This window comes from Labrus mixtus, chromosome 6, assembly GCF_963584025.1.
Source record: "Labrus mixtus chromosome 6, fLabMix1.1, whole genome shotgun sequence".
In the NCBI taxonomy this organism is placed as follows: Eukaryota; Metazoa; Chordata; class Actinopteri; order Labriformes; family Labridae; genus Labrus; species Labrus mixtus.
This window is the reverse complement of record NC_083617.1, coordinates 25,744,470-25,762,761: the sequence shown is the minus strand read 5'-3', so window position 1 is coordinate 25,762,761 and position 18,292 is coordinate 25,744,470. Positions and strand designations below refer to the sequence as shown.

Below are 18,292 nucleotides of genomic sequence, written 5' to 3'. Positions count from 1 at the left end.
TAAGTATGAGCTTCAGGGAACACATGTCTTATAAAAAATACAAAGCAGAAGTGAGTATCTGTCAAAGGACTGAACCTGAGGATTCAGATTCTTTATTGTCTCATAAGGGGAGATGTGTTTTGCAGCAGGAGCACACAGAAGACCAGAAACACGAGGACAACATCACCGTAAAATCTAAATAAAAAGGAAGTTAAAAAATCAGACATCACAACAGAAATATTCTCCATTCTGGCAGAAACTCTTGAAAAACTATTTTAGGATCATAAAGAGTTTGAATCAGACTTCAAACAGAAACACCAGCTGCTGGTCGCCACGAGAGCAGCGCCCCATCCACCTCAGCCCTGCAGGGATCCTAATAACTGGGAAGAGTTTTTAAAAAAAACATTTTTTTTTTGGCTTTTTGTGCCTTTAATGGAGAGATAGGACTGTGGATAGAGCTGGAAATCAGGGAGAGAGAGAGAGAGAGAGAGAGGGGAATGACATGCGGGAAAGGAGCCACAGGCTGGATTCAAATCTGGGCCGCCTGCCTGGAGGACCACAGCCTCCACATGGGGCGCGCGCACTAACCACTGCAGCACCAGCGCCCCAACTGGGAAGATTTTTTTTTTTTTTAAAGATTTATTTTTGGGCTTTTTATGCCTTTAATGGAGAGATAGGACAGTGGATAGAGCTGGAAATCAGGGAGAGAGAGAGAGGGGAAGGACATGCGGGAAAGAAGCCACAGGTGGGATGTGAACCCGGGCCGCCCGCTTGAGGCTACAGCCTCCATATATGGGGCGCGCGCACTAACCACTGCAGCACCAGTGACCAAACTGGGAAGAGTTTTGACAAAGATTTAATACATGTTTTGTTCACTAGAAAAAAAAAACTAGTTTTTAAAGTTTAAAAATAAGTATTAAACAAATAAAAAACACACAAAAGATAACACACGAGGATTTGTGTTTTTGAAATGATTGCGACTCGTGGATTTACCGTTGTTGTGGGGTTTTTATTTAGATTTATTGATGTGTGACTCGTGTCGTACGTTGTTTTCTCTTGTAGTGTATTTAAAGGTTTTCCTATCAGAGGATGTTCTGTAAGAGGGGTGGGCATAATAAGCCAAAGCTTCAGCCCACAACTGTAAAGTGGGTTTAATCTAGGGGGGTGGGGGGGGAATCCATACAGCATAGGATCGTGATATTTTGAGTGGGGATATTATATCGATTAATGGCCACCAAGAATTGATATTTTTATTATATTAACAGCAAATAGGCTTTTTACATTTTTAATTGCTGCAGGAAAACATTAAAATATATTTTGCTTTCAGAGTCAGAAACAGACTTGAAAACTCTGATGCTTCAGCTTCTGATAGATTACATCTATGCCTTTGATTTTGCTCTTTTAATGCCACATGAGGACTTTTTGTATTTATTTATTTATTTTTATAAATCGTGCACATTGGAGTCGTGCAGATGTTTTTAATACTGCGTGCAGCATTAGGGGTCAGAGGACTCATGCAGTACAGATCCTCTCTTTCATGGACTTCTTCCAAATCCAGAATCCTTTCTGAAGCATCCCACTTCTTAAAAAAAAGGTATTTAAGTGAAATATAATGAAGTCATCACCTACTTAAAAGCAGCTCTCCTACAGAGCACAGAGAGGGGAGTAAGGTGGACGCGGCGCAGCCTCGTGTGTAATTAATGATTCAAGATGCTTGGCTCGCTGTCTCCTCTAACCGCGCGGATAAATCTCAGCGTGGACTTCCCAGGCCTGATAACAATTTATTTATGAGGCCGTAAAGAGAGAAGGAGCCTCTTCTTAGTGGTGGGTCTGTCGTAAAGCATGCAAGCTTCTCCTCTGTGAGGCTGAGACGAGGAGAGAGAGGAGGCGGGGAGCACGGCGATTATATTAAATAGAGAGCGTGTAACTCTGACATCTCATTATATCAAAGAGAAACCAGAGAGCATTAATACCACGAGGAGTTCTAACACGGACACATTCCCTTTAACCCATTTTATTAGGAAATTGTCTTGACAGAAATTCCTGAAGTATAATAAATCAAAAGAAAAGCAGATTGGAGGGACAGAAAAGTTGATTGATGAAGAATCTGAAAAATATGAAGAAAAAGAAACGAGCACTTTTTGGTGTTAAAAAGCTTGTCAAACAGTTCAACCATTTTATTTTGTTTGTCTTTATAGTTTCACATGTTGAAAACAAATCCAGATATTATAGTTATTTTTATACAATAATTCTTTTTTTTTTAGTCTAAATATTTGGCTCAATGCGTAAAACCGAATATGAGTGACTGTTTCACCATTTTGTTTTCATCACAGTAACAATTAGCCGACATTTGTTTTTAACACAGGAGCGTTAAGGTTTGTTGGATGTTACAAATATTTTTATTCTTCTTTGACAACATTGCTACACACTCTTAGCGGTAACCTCCGGAGTTGGAAAGGGAAGCTAATGCTAAAGTGTAAAATCCTGCAGTTCCTCGAGTGTCCACTAGAGGCTGGCTGCAGAAGCACAGGAAGTCACATACACACCCATTCTAAAAAGCCTGTTTTACAGCAGAGATTAACATGTTTACAGCCTGGTTCAAAAAAACAAATAGGTCTGATTAGCTCATGTCTCGATCGGCACACACACACTGTGAATCTTTTTGATAACTCAGGCGCGTAACTGACATCAGTGTTTCCCCTACCATTATATTAGGGGGGCGGCCTGCCCCCCCAAACGGCCCCCCCGCCCCCCTTGAAGTTCAAGTAAAAAATAAATAAATATATGTATATATATATTTTTTTTTTTTTAAGATATATTTTTGGGCTTTTTGTGTCTTTATTGTAGAGATATGATAGTGGAACAAGTCTGAAATCAGGGAAAGAAGTCATTTAAGGATACCTTTCCGATAGAACAGGACAGCTGTCATTAAAAGTAACACATGAACATCAAGATTCCTTCAAGTGTTTGTGTCGTCAGGTAATATTTACAGTGTATGAAATGCTCCCACACATGCTTTACACTGGGATAGACGTTAGAAAAAAGCATCCTAGAGAGAGCCTCGTACAGACCTCGACTTCTGCTTTGCTGCCGACCATTTGACATTTAGTCTTCTGTCCCTGTAACCGGACGTAGTAACATCATGTTTATATTTAGTTTACAGTTCCTCACCAAATTGCACAATCTTTCCTCAAAAAGTTCCACCACTTTCCAAAGTATCCTCCTTCGTTGTGTTTTGCTAGTCTGGCTTCAACAGTTGGCTACACAGCTTAACACTGCCCCTACAGTTTCCAGTGGTATTGCAATGTTTGCTCTGTATCAGAAGCTTTCAGAAAACAACCAGAAGTATGGAAGAAATTAATACAGAGTCTGTATGAGTAGTGGACGTAGAGCATTTGAGCCTTTGCAGTCAAATCAACGATAAAGCAGGTTATGTTTAAAGGTGACTACATGCCCGACCTGTCAATCATAAGAGCTGTGTTTTATAATCCAAATATGAGCAGTTGTGTCTCAAAATAAAGAAGCAGTAATAAGAAGTTAAAGCCATAAAAAGGTCTGGACCAGTGGGTGTTGTATACAGTTTATGAGTGTGACACCTCGGTGCTAAGAGACTCGGCTCTATTCAAACTGTGTTAGTGTTCACTTTATTCTGCGGGGACTCTAACGGAGGGCAGTAAACCAGCCGTGAGCGGGCGTCACTGCTGTTGTTACAGGCGTGGGAACTCCCTGTGCTAACAGAGAATCTGTTAGTCTGTTGTTCTGTGACAAGATGAGCAAAGGTTAGCAGAATGAAATCATCAGAGATCCAAAGTATCACAGTAAGGATGTAAAAAAAAAAGATGCAAGAATGGGAAGAAAGTGAGAAAGTATGTTTAAAGAGTGGAGGGAAGGGGGGCGCTCTGATTGGGGGGGGGGGGGGTCTCAGCTACATGTTACAGGCAGCAGCCCACCTCCCCATCTGTCTTCAAGAGGAAGTTAAAAACCAAATTGATTAGAAATTAGATTATAGGCTTCTGCAGTATAACTGTAATCTGTTTCAGTCACTCACCTTTTGATTTTGGACGGACGCCTGTGCATATGTTTGTTTTTAGTTCAGAACATGAAGAACATTTTATTCTAATCAGTTTGCACGGACAACTTTAAAACACGTGTGTGTTTACGTTGTTGGAATCAAAACTGTCTGAATTCTTTAAAAAATGATTTGAAGAGCCGTGTGTGTGGAGAAATTTTTATGTTTTTTTGGTTTTGGTTTCCAAGTGATTATAATTGGACAGACCATCTAGATATCTTGTTTTCTCTTTGAGTGAGGGGCGGGCTAAATAAGATTTATTCTCCTCCCTGCTACTTTACCTATAAAATAATTAATCTTTTTCTGAGAACGTTGTGTGTTTTGACAACAAATAAAAAGGAAAATGAAACTAAATGAAATATGGAGCATGCACACTAACCACAAGGCTCCTGGTGTCCCTCTTCATGAATATCTTTTGAATGCATTTAGAATTTTCCACGTTTTTCACTCTTTATTTATTATGTATTTTTCTCTGTGTTATGATGAGCTTACTGATTTGGTGAGGATTATTAGAAGCCCTCGTCGGGTATGTTACCTCACCGACAAGTCTTTCTTCTCTCCTTGTGAAGGTTGTATTTTATTTGTTGAACTATTGCATGTCTTTTGTGCAAACTAATTAATTAAAATTAATAAAACAATTTAGGGATCAGTGTTTACATTCAGTTCTTGCAGTTCTCGAGCTTTCTTCTTCTTGTAAATAGAATCAAGTGATCAAGTGAGTATAAGAAGTCTTTTAGGGGTTACTTTGGTTTTCATGCATGCACCACTTAAGTTATGTAATATGTTCAAAGTCATACAATAATAGTGCTTTTATCATATCTGTATATTTACAATACTCTGAGGATGGAGGCTGTCCGTTTTTAGTTTAGTTGTTTTACCTGAATCTTTAGAACAGGGAGAGTGCAGAGGTTAAACCAGCCACAGCGCTCAGACTCAAAACCAGAAAGACAGTAAAGACATTTTTGTAAATAAATATCATGGATGTCATTGTTGCAGAGCTGTGTAAAGTAGCTTCCACTTCTCACACCTCATCAGAGCAATTAGCATTTTGTACAGTTATTTAGATGTTTGTTAAAATCCAAACGACAGGCTGAAGAAATGAGTCGGTTCCTAAAAAAGACGCTTTCAGTACTCTGGGTTGATCTGCAGCTTCTGTGTGTTCCTCCACAGCCTGGAGGTCTTCCTCCTCTCCGTCCTGTAGCTTTATCCGCTAACATCCATGTCTAATTCCCTCAGCGGCGTTTCTTTGTGTGCCGCTCTAAGGTATCAGCTCAGGTCAGAAGGTAACGCTCTGTTTACACGATCGTTTCCTAAAGCACTCGTGGTGACCCGCTGGTGTGAAAGTTGACTTTTTCTCTTGGCCTTTGTCAGGGGAAACGAAGAATTGCAACATTAGCTACAGCTACTGGGCGTGAAAGGAGCCTGAGGGTGGGGGGTCCCGAGCATGGGGGGCCCCCCCACGCTGACCCTCACCCTGGGCGGGGGCCCCATTAGCCTCGTCATCACAGTTCATTCAGGCAAACTGTAACAGTGTCAGTGACATTCCCCCACAAAGACGCACTCCTTTACACAGTCTATAAACATGCTTCTGCTGGCACATTCATCGCACACTGACACCCTGAAAGAGGCTCTTACAGGGGCCGTTCTCACTGAGGTTGGAGCCGGGGCCTTCCTTAGGCCTTCCTCAGGGGCCACACAAAGACAGGGGTCAGACGCTAATTTATAACACGGCCCCCGACTCTGCTCCCAGGCTCCTTAAACCGCCCGCACAAAGCCACCGCAGCGCATTCTCTCCTCCTGAGTTCTCCCACACAAACAGAGCAAACATTTCTCTGAGGTGTGAAGAGAAGGCCGGCTGAGAAAGTGCAAAAGTTATTTAGTGAAAAATCATTCACTCACGATGTCACCGAGTGCTTTTATCTGCCGCCTGAAAGTTTGAACAAGTGATGCAATATGTAAGGAACTCAGGAGCACCTCGCAGGACAAGAGGAACACAGAGGCGTCTGCACACACTCACTGTTCACTTAATGTGTAACATCAGTATCACCAACCTACCAGCATAACACTTTCATAATCAATCACTCTATAATGGATTACAATTAAAAAACTTGAATTTTAATGGATGTTGTGCACAGCTCTCTTTTTGGAGTTGCTTAGCTATAAAGCTAACAGAAGGGTGAAATTTGATGCAGGTATTTGTTCTACTGAAGGTCGTCTTTTTATGGAGGATCGATAATGAACACAACAGAAACTCTGCAGGATGTGCAACATTAGATACATATGTTTATTTATTTTATTGTTTATTTAAAATAGGGAGAGTGCGCATTAATGACCATTAACATGTGAAATTGCCAGATTGTAGCGATAGCTTCATTTCCGTCTGTAGTCTCTTGGATAAAGTGACCTTCAGAGTTAAAGTGCATGAAGTGATTAAAGTGCTACAGGAGGTAAATAGTTGGAGTGTTGGAGTATGTCACATGATTTTGAGGTTTTGGTGTGAAATGCACATTTTCTCTTGAGCCTGTAACTTTAAAGTGCTGGTTCAGTTGCACACAACCCTGTTGCACATATACTGAAATGTGTTTGAACATACTATTGCACAGGGTTTAGAGAATATAGATATGATATTCCTCAATTCCAAGAAAAAGAAGAATGTCAAAAAACACATAAAAAGGAAGGTCCGCACACTGTTCAGCTCCCAATGAGCAAGTCCATCTCAAACAGGGTAACGCCTCCATCCAAAAGATCTTCAAACTCCAAACAGACAGAACAGGAAAAGAACTTTGTTGACACAGCGTCTTGAGCGCCGTTCAAAGACTTTATGTTAAAAAACCCTCCAATATCTAAGTAGAGATGACGTTTCAGCTTTTCTTTTTATCAAAATCTTTCTCTGTAAACATACAACCCCCCCCCAGAAAGTATTCCTCTTCCCTTCAGTCTGACAGAGACAGCATCCTATCCACAGACAAGCCTCATGTATCTCAAAACCCCTCAGAGCAACACCTGCCTGTTTCTAAAAGTTTCTCCCTCACTGCGGCCTCCATCCCTCCCCGACTCCTCTCCAGATTACACGCATTGATTGACAGCTAAACTGAGCCGTAATAGACAGTCCATATGAGATTATGAGGGTGAAACGGGGGGCCATGTCATGATTATATTGACAAGATGACTTACCATAAGTTGACCGCTCGGACTGGACTTAGCACACAATGGCCCGGCTGAGCGCAGTCACCCATTGTAAGTAAATGTTGAGAATTTGGGAGAATGTTAACATTGTGAAGAATGTGCTGGGTGACGTCTGTGTGAATGGGTGGGGGCTGGCCCCCCGACAGGACCTTTGACTCTTCAGGACGGCCTTCCCCTCGTCCCCCTGTTAGCATGGAGCTCCTCAGTGACGCCCCCACCGCCAAGAAAACCACGCAGGAAAGACGGGGCGCTGAGGGGGAGCGAGGACGCTGCTGCGGTCACACAGAGGTTAACGGATAAGTCAACTCCAGCCAACAAGACCGCCAACTAAAGATGGGGAGGGGTCCTCTTAATGAAGGTGGAGCCAACTTATGAGAAAATGTTAGGAGTGGATAAGACAGAGAAGCGTCTGCTGAGTTGTTACTGCATCACACTCCACGTCTTAAACTGAACGTGAGACCACCTGAACTCTGGACCTGGTTACCTGTGAGGCAAAACCAGAGACTGCCCTGTGTCCAAAGACCCCCAGAGGTCCTGAGAGGTCCCATGTCCTCTGCGTGATGATTGGATTGGTTTGCCTGCGTGTATATTTGTCTTAAATTGTACATTACAAAGATACACCTTTAATCGGTTCTACACTGTTAATAGATCTTCCTCGGCCCCTCATTTCAAAGTCTCAAACGTCTGCAGGTAAACAATGTCAAACTGGTTAGCTGCGTGTGGCTAATGTTAGCCGTGCTCGCTCCATCGGCCTTAGGCCTCTTCACTGGTTTACTGTATGTCCACCTGTGCAGAGGTCGGAGGTAGAGCTGGACGATATATCAAGTTTTTAAGATATATCGCTATATTTTCAAACATGATATAGGGTAAGACAATATGTTTAATATCGATATAGGTTATGTTGCATTTAAATAACGTTATAGGCGTCTCCAAACCCCCTGGACTACTCTGAGGGCCTCAGAGACAGTGGACTCCTTTAAGAAGGACCTGAAAACGCTCCTCTTTAAAAGAACCTTTTCCCTTAAATCTCATGCTTTTAGATCTTGCTTTATGCTTAGGTTCTTAACTCTGATTTAACCTTTTGACTATTGCGATTGTTTTTATGGTTCGATTGAAATTGTAGCACTTTGAGATTTTCATTTAAATGTAAAGTGTGTTATATATAAAATGTATAATTTTTATTATGTAGAGTTGCCACTCCACCTATTTGTCATCCAACCGTCTGTCCCTCTTCACCCTGCTACTCCTCTTTTTTTTCTTTTATTGTATTTAAGTAACATTTTGATTTTAAAATAGTACTTTTTAATTTCACAAACAGCTAGTTTATTTTTCATGTACATGTTGCTCTTGTGCAACTGACAGTTAATAAAATACATATCGATATATATCGAGTATCGCCATTCAGCTAAACAATATCGAGAGAGGAGTTTTTGTCCATATCGCCCCACCTTAGGTGCTGTACCTCCAGGACTGATAAAGAGGTAAAAGTTGAGCAGCTCTCAGATTCACTTTCTCAGATTTCATATGCATCACTGAACCAGGCTGTTTGAAAAGGTGTGAATGTAATCAGAGCAGCAGCTTCTTCATTTGTTTCCTGACACTTCAGGGAAGAAACATTTTCCCTAAATGTTTTCATATTTAGGACTTTGGGAAACACTGCTTCTTTTGTTAGTTTCTATAATAATAATAATCAAGATGGTCAAAACTGTAGATGCTACATTTCTTTTTACCTTCTGTCGCTATGGCAACAATAATAAATGACAAACGTAGAGAATAAGCAAAACAAAGTCATTTGTACTCGGATAACATTCATGATATTAACTAGAGAAAACTTAATATATAAGCTAAACGTTTAACAAATTATTGACATATTAGGGCTGGATTTAAATTTTTGACCTAAGATACAGATTTTATTAAAATTTTGATCAGGGAAAGAATTCAAACATAAGACAAATATTGCAAAAAATGTGCATATTTTTTGCAAAACCTGTTTTTAGAGATTTTGTGTCTGTAACTTTAGTTTTGCTAACTTATGCATTTATGTGTGAGTCTTTGATTTCACAGAAACTCTCCTCTGATGGTGCAGACAATAAATTAATCAAATGTAACGCCCGATATCATCACTTCTGTTGTAGCTGCCATGTTGCACAGCACTCACGTGACTGTGGTTGCCATGGAAACACAGAAGTGAGTTACAAACTTGCGTCAGAGTGAACAGACTTGACAAAACTCTCACAGAAGAAGTTTGCTAAAAACTGCTTTTGCAGGAAAGAAGCGCGACACAAAGAACAAAGAGTTTAAAAAAAAAAATCAAGTTAATGTTCTTTTCAGGTGCTGGAGAGAGATTTCACACCTTTAAGAGACTGCTGGAGCATGGTGTGTGTGTGTGTGTGTGTGTGTGTGTGTGTGTGTGTGTGTGTGTGTGTGTGTAAGAGAGAGAGAGAGAAATAAACAGGCCCACTATGAGCAGAGGGACACTGAGGAAGATTAACCTCTGCTCCTGCAGGCCTCCCAGGGTGAGAAAGCAGTTTAGAGTCACACACACACACACACACACACACACACACACACACACACACACACACACACACACACACACACACACACACACACACACACACACACACACACACACACACACACACACACACACACACACACACACACACACACACACACACACACTCACACACTCACTCACTCACTCACTCACTCACTCACTCACTCACTCACTGCCGTGTTTAATAAATTCATCCTGGCATTATGGAGGATCTCCTGTGATTATCCAGTCCTCCCTCTTGCAGCTCAACATGTCTATTGGCTGGAAAGCGGCCGGCCTCCCTCCTCTCTTTCAGCCTGTTGTTCTGGGAAAAGCCTAAAGGGAAACATTTAGATTGGAGGGCTCTTTGAGATGCTGTGACAGTTGACTGATGACCGTCCATAAAATGACAAAGCATCGCTGTGTGGTGGCCAGTGCGGCCCACTGCTTCCCCATGGGAAACTAATTGCTTTGAATTGTTAACGGCAACATTATTTTTCTGCCAATCATTGCTTTTCAATGCCCCGAAAATGAGCATGAAACAAGTCTTTTCAGCGAACAAAACAGTTAAATGTCCCCAATGTTGATCAAATTAACTTCAGCACTGTGACAATGGACTATATTTGTGTGAAAATAATGGAGGGCCACAAAGGACGCCTTTATGCCAGGATTTCACAGTTGTAATGTAAAACTGTTCTCCCCTGAACCGGACCAGCCGCTCTGAATGGAGGCTGGAAAAAAGAAACAAACTCACACGTACAAAAGGGAGTTTTTTTTTTTCTTTAAGGGAGAGGTAAAAAGAAAGTGTTGATTTTATCTCATGCTTCCATTTCACGCTCTGATTTGGTAGCCATGTTTTCCGTCCTCTAAAAAGATCTGAAATGAGCCGTCACATTAGTCATCCTGTGCAGGAAAGCAGGGATTCCTTGCTCCTTGTAACTTTACAGCACTTGTCAGCAGACACTTTAACATCACTGCTTGAAGAGGAATTACTGTATTTTTTAAACCTGAGCTCTAATTTTACACATAAACTGACTTTCATGGCTTCATGAGGAGATGATCCTAATAAAGACGATCCTTTTTGTCGCCCCTCCTTTAGAAAAATACTTTTTGAGGAGCGAATCCCGTTTTATACAGAAAATAATTTGATTTGAAAATAATGAAAATGTAAACTCACCAAACAAGCTAACACCTGTTGAATAAAATCATTTTTTTGGTCTATCTGATATCGCCCACTGAATGATGGTGGTACCTGTAGTGGTGCCGACAAGGGGTGGGGGTTTATTGAGTTCCAAATAATTAATACACAAGGCGGCGTGTCCCACCCTGCTCTCGTTCCTGTACGCGCTATAGCAGTACAGTGAAAAAGTTTCTATCACGATTTTGTGGCGCCGCATCCCACCTGCAGAGCACGAGTCTGCAAGGTTAGCTTGAAACTGGCTTCATAACTTTGCCCGAGTTGTCCGTTAACTTGACTTGAGCCACTTTATTCAGGATGAGCACAGTGTCTCCCCCTGGTGTCTCCACCTGGTACTGCAGCTGTGAGTGACAGCTGGCCTCAGTCATGAGCGTTACGGATCTGTTCATTGGCATTTAAAAATAGACCACAAATATAAGACGATCTTGAAAAAAAACATCTACATAGTTGGGCAAATATGTTATTTTTTTGTTCTTGTTTATTGAGCGAATGTGACATTTTAAAGTGTTGGTTCAGATCTAACTCAATGTTTGTGTAACCAAAAATGGACGTTATTTGATTTTTAGCCAATGATTACATCACAGCTGCTACATCCTGTTTCACAGCTAAGGCAGGAGCTTTCTGTATCTATTCATCCAGTCTCTAAATGTTCAGAAATACTGAAACTCATGAAAAGTGCTTTCTTTAAACATGAATTAACTCTTTTTTTTTTTTTACATTGTGTGAAGATCAAAACTATTAAACCTCCACATGAATATAAAACAATGATTCTCTTCTTCAAAGCTTTGCCGAGTCAGAGGGTAAAAAACACTCAGCACATGTGAGCTCTTTCAAAGCACAGGAAGACAAGCGGGGGACGCATTTCAAGCAGAGCTGGGTTTCCCTCTCATGTTCGCGGCCCACACATCAGCACAGCTAACAGAGCTGCGCTTTTTTTGTTGTTGATGTGACTCAATGGTGAGGTCTGGCCGGCTAAACGCTGTTCCTTATCAGCATTGTTCCCTCAGGGCCTTGAAGCACTTTGGAGATAAACACCGTTTAGCAGTTAAAAGGGCCACAGAGGAAAAGGCTTATCAGATGTCTTCTCAATGGGGCCGTAAGCTGCTTTATGAGGCCTGGGCCCCAGATAAGGTGGAGGTTTGAAGCCCCGGCTGCAGAGCTCCGGCCCCAGCACTGCTGTGTGATCGGGCTCCTGTGCCGGCTGCATCCTGGAACTCAGCTGTCGGTGTGCTCAGCGGCCCCCTCCTCTCCTCTTCCATCCAGCAATGAGAGATTAGAGCTCAGAGAGGAGAGAGAGAGAGAGAGGAGAGAAACAGGAGGGGGAGTTTGGCTTTAGTTATTCCCCCTGTCCTCTTTTCCTGCTCTGCTTTCTGGGGGTAGGAGTCAGAGTCAGGACAATGGCCAAAAAGATGGTTCCCAACCAGCCGCTGAATGGGAACACTGTTGGTGGTAGCGCTTCATTCAAAGCGCGGCCCGGGCACATTGTCCTCCAGGATCGGCGGAGGAGAATGGAGTTTGCTGGTGGCTGCCAAAAGGTTAGCAGCCTCTGTGAAAGGACCGACCCATTATTCACTGCCCTTTACAGAGCCCGAGCAGCCTTTGTGCTCCTCCTCTCTTCCCCTCTGCACCGCCAGCTTTTTCTCACTCTGCTGCTCCGGATCTGCGCCCGACGGTCTCCCCCAAAGTGAGCGAGTGAGGCGCGATGCCACTGCCACCCCACCCCTGTACCCCTGAGCAGGGAACACCAGGCGCATATAACGACCACCCCACCACCACCGCCGCCGCCGCCGCCACCTTGTCTCACATCCCCACCCCTGTCAAAAAAAGGAACCTTTAAATGATATGGCCCAGAAGTAACAACAGGGTTAGCATTCACAACACAAGGGGATTTAGAAAGAGGGAGCGTGGAAACTGCCACTCAGCCAACACCACTTCTATTCAACCCCCCCAGACACCCAACTAAATCTCCGCTCTTTAGGTGTGTTTACAAGGGAACCTTTAAAAATAAATCAAGTGAAAGAGCATGATGGAGGCAGAGGAAACACAAAGAAAACACTTGAATGTAAGGCCCTTTTGAAACTTCATTATGCCAGTAAATCCAGGTGATAAAAAAATGCAAAAGCTGCCATATTCTCTAAACGTCCCGACCATTAAATGTGGGCTGTTTCTTTCATCAAATCAAGAATCAAGCACAGGTGAAATACGACCTCATAGAGAACACTTTAGCCTCATATTTCACACTCACGGTGATAATGTATGCCACCCATATGTGCATGTACTTATTCAAAGTGTATGCGCGGGGGGAGGGGGTGGGGGGGATGCTGTTTGAATGGGAGGTCACCTGCTGCGGGGGCTTTCATACTGTGTCAGCACGCTCAGGTGAGGAGCAGAGGTTACACTGCGCACTCTCTCATTCTGCACCGCTGTAAATGGATATCCCATAAATCACAGCGTGGCCTAGGAATGGATGGCCTGTTTGTACAGACGCTGGCTTTCCACAGAGCAGGGGGGAAGACATCTTTATTCAGACTTTGAAAATTAATAATGTTGACTTTATCGTCCCTCTTGGGAGGGAGAATGTGTAAGTGGCATGGCAATCTGCCTATTAGGTCATGATCGGAATTTGTAAAATTGGACATTTCGACCTCATTGTGTTGCAACAGTAAGAGTCAAAGGGTGATCTAAAAGTTTGGGGTTAGTCCTCTGTGGATCAATTTCCACAGCTATGGCACGTAGTTCAGTGATTTGACCTAAGAGACCGAGCCCATAGGACAATAAATCCACTCAGTTTATATAAAAGCGACCAAACTGGGACTCATCCTCAGGACAGCGATTCTGTCCTTCCTAGATTGTAATTTTATTGCATAATTGTTGACACTAAGTTTTTCAAGGCACATGTTTTTAATATAATATTTAATGGAACTCTAAATGAGATAAAAAGAGCAAACATTTGAGATATCTACTGAGGACAAATGAACTGAGGGATTGGAACTCATGAGTGTCCACGGTGTGAGTTACTGTCTCAGCAATCAAATCAAATACATACGCTGCTTCACTCATGCACAAAACTCCAGATAACTTCCTGAAATGTTCGGGGTGACCACTGACTTTACCTGAAACGTTTCCTGCCAGATCACAAGTATCATTTTAGGCGTAAAGTTGGGGTGAGCTGATGTGACCTTTCCCCTCATAAAGAAACAGGGTTACCAAGTTCATCTGAAGAGACTACTGATACTCAGTCAAGTGTTTTTAGAGATGCACTGGACCACATGTTGGACACATGGCTAAGACGACCAATCAACAAATTCGTGCATCCTTCTCCTGGTGGTGGTAAAATGAGAACGGATGAAGGATGACACAGAAGAAGAAGAAGAGACAACACGTCTAAGTAAGGCAGGGAAAAAGAACAGATTAAAGAGAGTGCACAGACCGTGTAGTGAGTCAGACCCCCGACTTTACAGTCAGATGTAATCCTGCTGGTCTACGAGTAAGATCTGCTCTGCGCCTGTCTCACTCTAAACCCCCGTTACCATGACAACATCCTCCTTAATAAATCCAAAAACTTGAAGGTAAGGTGTACGGCTTCATAATCAGCCTGTTAAATAAATGAAAAGAGGAGCACAGACTTCTTCTCCTTAGATCTCATCAAGACTTCAGTATGGATGAAAAAGCAGCAGAGAGGTGGAGGTGTGGCCAGGTGTGTGTGTTACCTGTCTAAGACGTAGCCCAGCGCCTTCTGCCTGGTCCCGGAGTACACAGACGGGCTTTTCTCCCAGGCCACCAAGTTGGACGCATCGTGGAAAAGGTGGATGTTGACCAGATCAAAGGAGCTGCGATCAAAGAGAGACAGAGAGAGAGAGAGAGCCTGAGTGACCCGATTGGACCCGGACATCCACTGCTTTGTAGATTCATTATTTCATCAACTGATCTTGTCGTTTTAATACAGTTATCATCAGCGACTTAAGGGCTGATAAAAGCTCACTGTTTGGATTTTTAACGAGGGTTTGGAATCAAACAAAATCATATTGGATCACATGTCAAGTCTGAGTGGGTTCACGGGGTTCGCTGTACCGGCTGATGGCCTCGCCTTAAATGTAGGGACTTAAATGTTTGATCATGCAGTTCTAATAATGTGTAATGAAGCTAAATAAATAGAAAAGTAGATTGATTGTTTCCATCAAACACTGGATCTGGGTAACCTGCTGCCATCTTTTCATAGACAGAACTAAAGATGGATAAGTCCCGTGTCTTAGTAAAACCATCAGAGCCTGGGGGAGTGAACTGTGCAGGGGTGGCATGACGTGTGTGAGCACTGACAGCTGATATGTTTTACATTTAAAAGAAGAGATTCTATAGAGAGAGACATTTATGAATGAAGGAGAGAGACATTTATGAATGAAGGCATCAGATGAGAACGTCAGTGATGATTTAAAAGATTAATCCTTTAACAGCACCTGAAATTAAAAAGAACATCTTACAGGGACATAAAGCTGAAAGCTTCATTTAGTTATTATCTCCCTGTGGATATCATGATGTACAAATAGAAACCTGGTTCCTGTCAGTTTGTCCTCTCGGGGAGGGGGGGGGGGGGGGGGTCTCTCTCTCCACAGAGTGATGAACAGCTCCCTGCTGATCCCATCAGTCTGAGCTGTTTGTTAGCACGCTGCTCTACAGGAACGACTCTTATCTCGAGAGGTTTATTCTGCACTGACATGCCCAACAAATGAAAACATGCACGTCTCTGACTATCTCTGATCTGATAGCCCACCTCCACACCCCCCCACCCCTCCCCGCTTCTCCTGTCAAACGTTATGCCCCTATTAAATGCTTACCGTTTCAGCTCCTTAGTTCTCATGTCATCCCTCTATTAGATTACAATCCCCGTCTCTCTCTCTCTCCCCCCCCCCCCCCCTCTGATCCCCTGCTCTGCACACTGGAAGCCAGCGTTTGTATTCATCCCACAGCGCTTCAATTGCATGTAATGTTTTCTGTCATCTGTCATATGGAACTGCTTGTCTAACGAGATTACATCTAATCAAATCGCTGCTGGTCTCTGCAGCAAACCGTCCAGAGAGGGTTCAGAGCTGAGCAGCAGGGAGAGTTAGACCTGGACCGTCAGGGTCTGATCTTCATCTCTGATCACACTGATTCAGGGTTCAAAACAACATGAAGTGTAATGTTTCAATGCAGTAAAAACTCACCAGTCAGGCAGCGCCCATCGAGTTCTGATGAATCCCTTTCTGGACCACTTGCACTGCAAAACACAGAAACTCAACTCAGTCAGTCAAAAGTAGAATTCAACATCATTACAGCTGATTCAGACTTTAAGGGGAAATGACTCTCTGTCTGAGTTTACTCACATAGGTTTCATTTGTTTCTCTTTATTTGTGAAAGATAAAAACAACCTGCAAAGATTCACCATGAGACAGATTATATAAAACATGGTGATTTCACACGAACACAAAACTCCTGAAAAATAAAACCTGGTAAATTCCTGGAGATGTTCGGGGTGAGCTGAATGTGTGAACGTAAACATCGACATCTTAAGCTCAGACTTTACGCAGATAGTTTCCTGCCACCCCTCTAAAAATAAAATCCATCGAAAGTAGCCCAGAAAATTAAAGTTTGAAAAGATTCAGTAACAGATACCCAATAATGATAAGCAGCAATCATTTATACTCACTGGCACTTTCAGCAGGTTAATTAATGGATATCAGACTTGCTTGTCAAGTTGTTTGGGTCTTTTCTGTCAATAATGTTATTGAATAAAATATTTTATTTTAGCAGAGTGCAAAGGTGTTTAAGTTTGATATTTAAAAAACAACAACAGGTCCTTTAAAGGTATTTTTTATTATTTATAATTATAATACACTTCTTGCAGTACTGTGCTGCTGTAACAGTACATTTCTCAGTTGTGGGATGAATAAAGGTTTATCTTATTTCATCTTCAAATGGATCCGATCTCTTAAATCTGTCCTCTTTGTTCATTAGCATCTGTTCTCTTTTCTTATATAGATATTAGTGTTGTATGTTCTTTATTTTAATTTCTGTTTTTATCTGCTCTTTTCATTTGTTATAATTTTATCTTTTGATCTTTTATCTTTTCGAATGATCATCACCAACATTTTGTTGTCTGCATAAAATTACATTAATACTCTCATCTCCTCTCTGATGCAATTTCTGCTGGTAGATTTTTTTAATAATAGGAATTTGAAAACCGGAAAAAACTCTCTCCCCTCCTCTCCTCCTCTCCTTTCCTCTCCTTCTTTCCTCCTCTCCTCCTCTCCTTTCCTCTCCTTCTTTCCTCCTCTCCTTTCCTCCTCTCCTCTCCTTCTTTCCTCCTCTCCTCCTCTCCTGTCCTGTCCTCTCCTTCTTTCCTCCTCTTCTCTCCTAGGTCACTTTAGTTTCCAACATGTCTGTCTAATAATACAGAGCAGCACATTGAACAGCCTGTAGAGTTAAAGGGTTAAATAAAACACACAGAGAGTATAACCTCAGTGTTTGAACGCTGCAGAAATCTCTCCTGCAGCTGTGTGATCAGATCCCACCAGCCTCCAGTTATTATTATCCAATCACAAGTCGGAGATGTTTCTGAAACAGCACATGATTCAGCGTGAAGCTGCAGATTAAATGAGACAAATTGATGCTGTGAGTGTTCTCATTCTGAATAATAAATACGTCTCCTTCCCCTCTCTCTCTGATTCTCCTAATGGGGAGTTAACTGTGCTGATGAATAAACTAATTACGGGCCAGGTCACATAATTACAAATTGACTAATTTTATTTAAAAAACTCTGATGCAAATTAAAAGGCTAAGAGGTATTTGATTGCGCCTCACATCCTTCAATCTGCATTAGTGCAAGATTAACTGTATCAAATTGAATTACATTAGCATACTTGAATTAATCCATAGTGCCTGTGCAGGATGTATGGGCCCAATTATATCTCGCTGTCCCGATCCTGCGACTTTGAAAGCAGCAAATGGAAGAAGATGTGAGAGTCACACGGCAGGAGAACGGATCCAGCTCAAACAATAAGTAGAATATCATGAAAAGAGACACAAAAGGTTTGAAGTAAAGAAATAAAAAACATCCCTATTTAAGAGCTCGATAAAGATGTTCAAACCAAAAGGTTAAAGGTCAAAATGTCCTGTTTTATATTAATTGTAGGGAATAAGAAAAAGGCGGTGATAAATGTTTTAATCAGAGTAGAATCAACTTGTGTTTTTTGAAGGAGGTGAAATACAATCGAGAATTGTCTGCAAAAAAAAGTCACTTAACGTTAAGTGCTGTTAATCACCGCCGAGCGGTTATGCTGTGCGC

General features: G+C 42.1%; 1 protein-coding gene across 2 annotated transcripts in view; it reads right to left on the bottom strand.

Moving 5' to 3' along the window:
* The window catches only part of LOC132975854 (inositol polyphosphate-5-phosphatase A), a 183,184-nt gene that overhangs the window by 55,359 nt on the left and 109,533 nt on the right, over positions 1–18,292 (bottom strand). For both annotated transcript variants that reach the window (XM_061040690.1, XM_061040691.1), the window contains exons 7-8: positions 16,173–16,225; positions 14,682–14,801 (exon numbers count right to left, since the gene is read on the bottom strand). In XM_061040690.1, the coding sequence (XP_060896673.1) occupies positions 14,682–14,801; positions 16,173–16,225 (173 nt within the window). The remainder of the gene's footprint in view (positions 1–14,681; positions 14,802–16,172; positions 16,226–18,292) is intronic.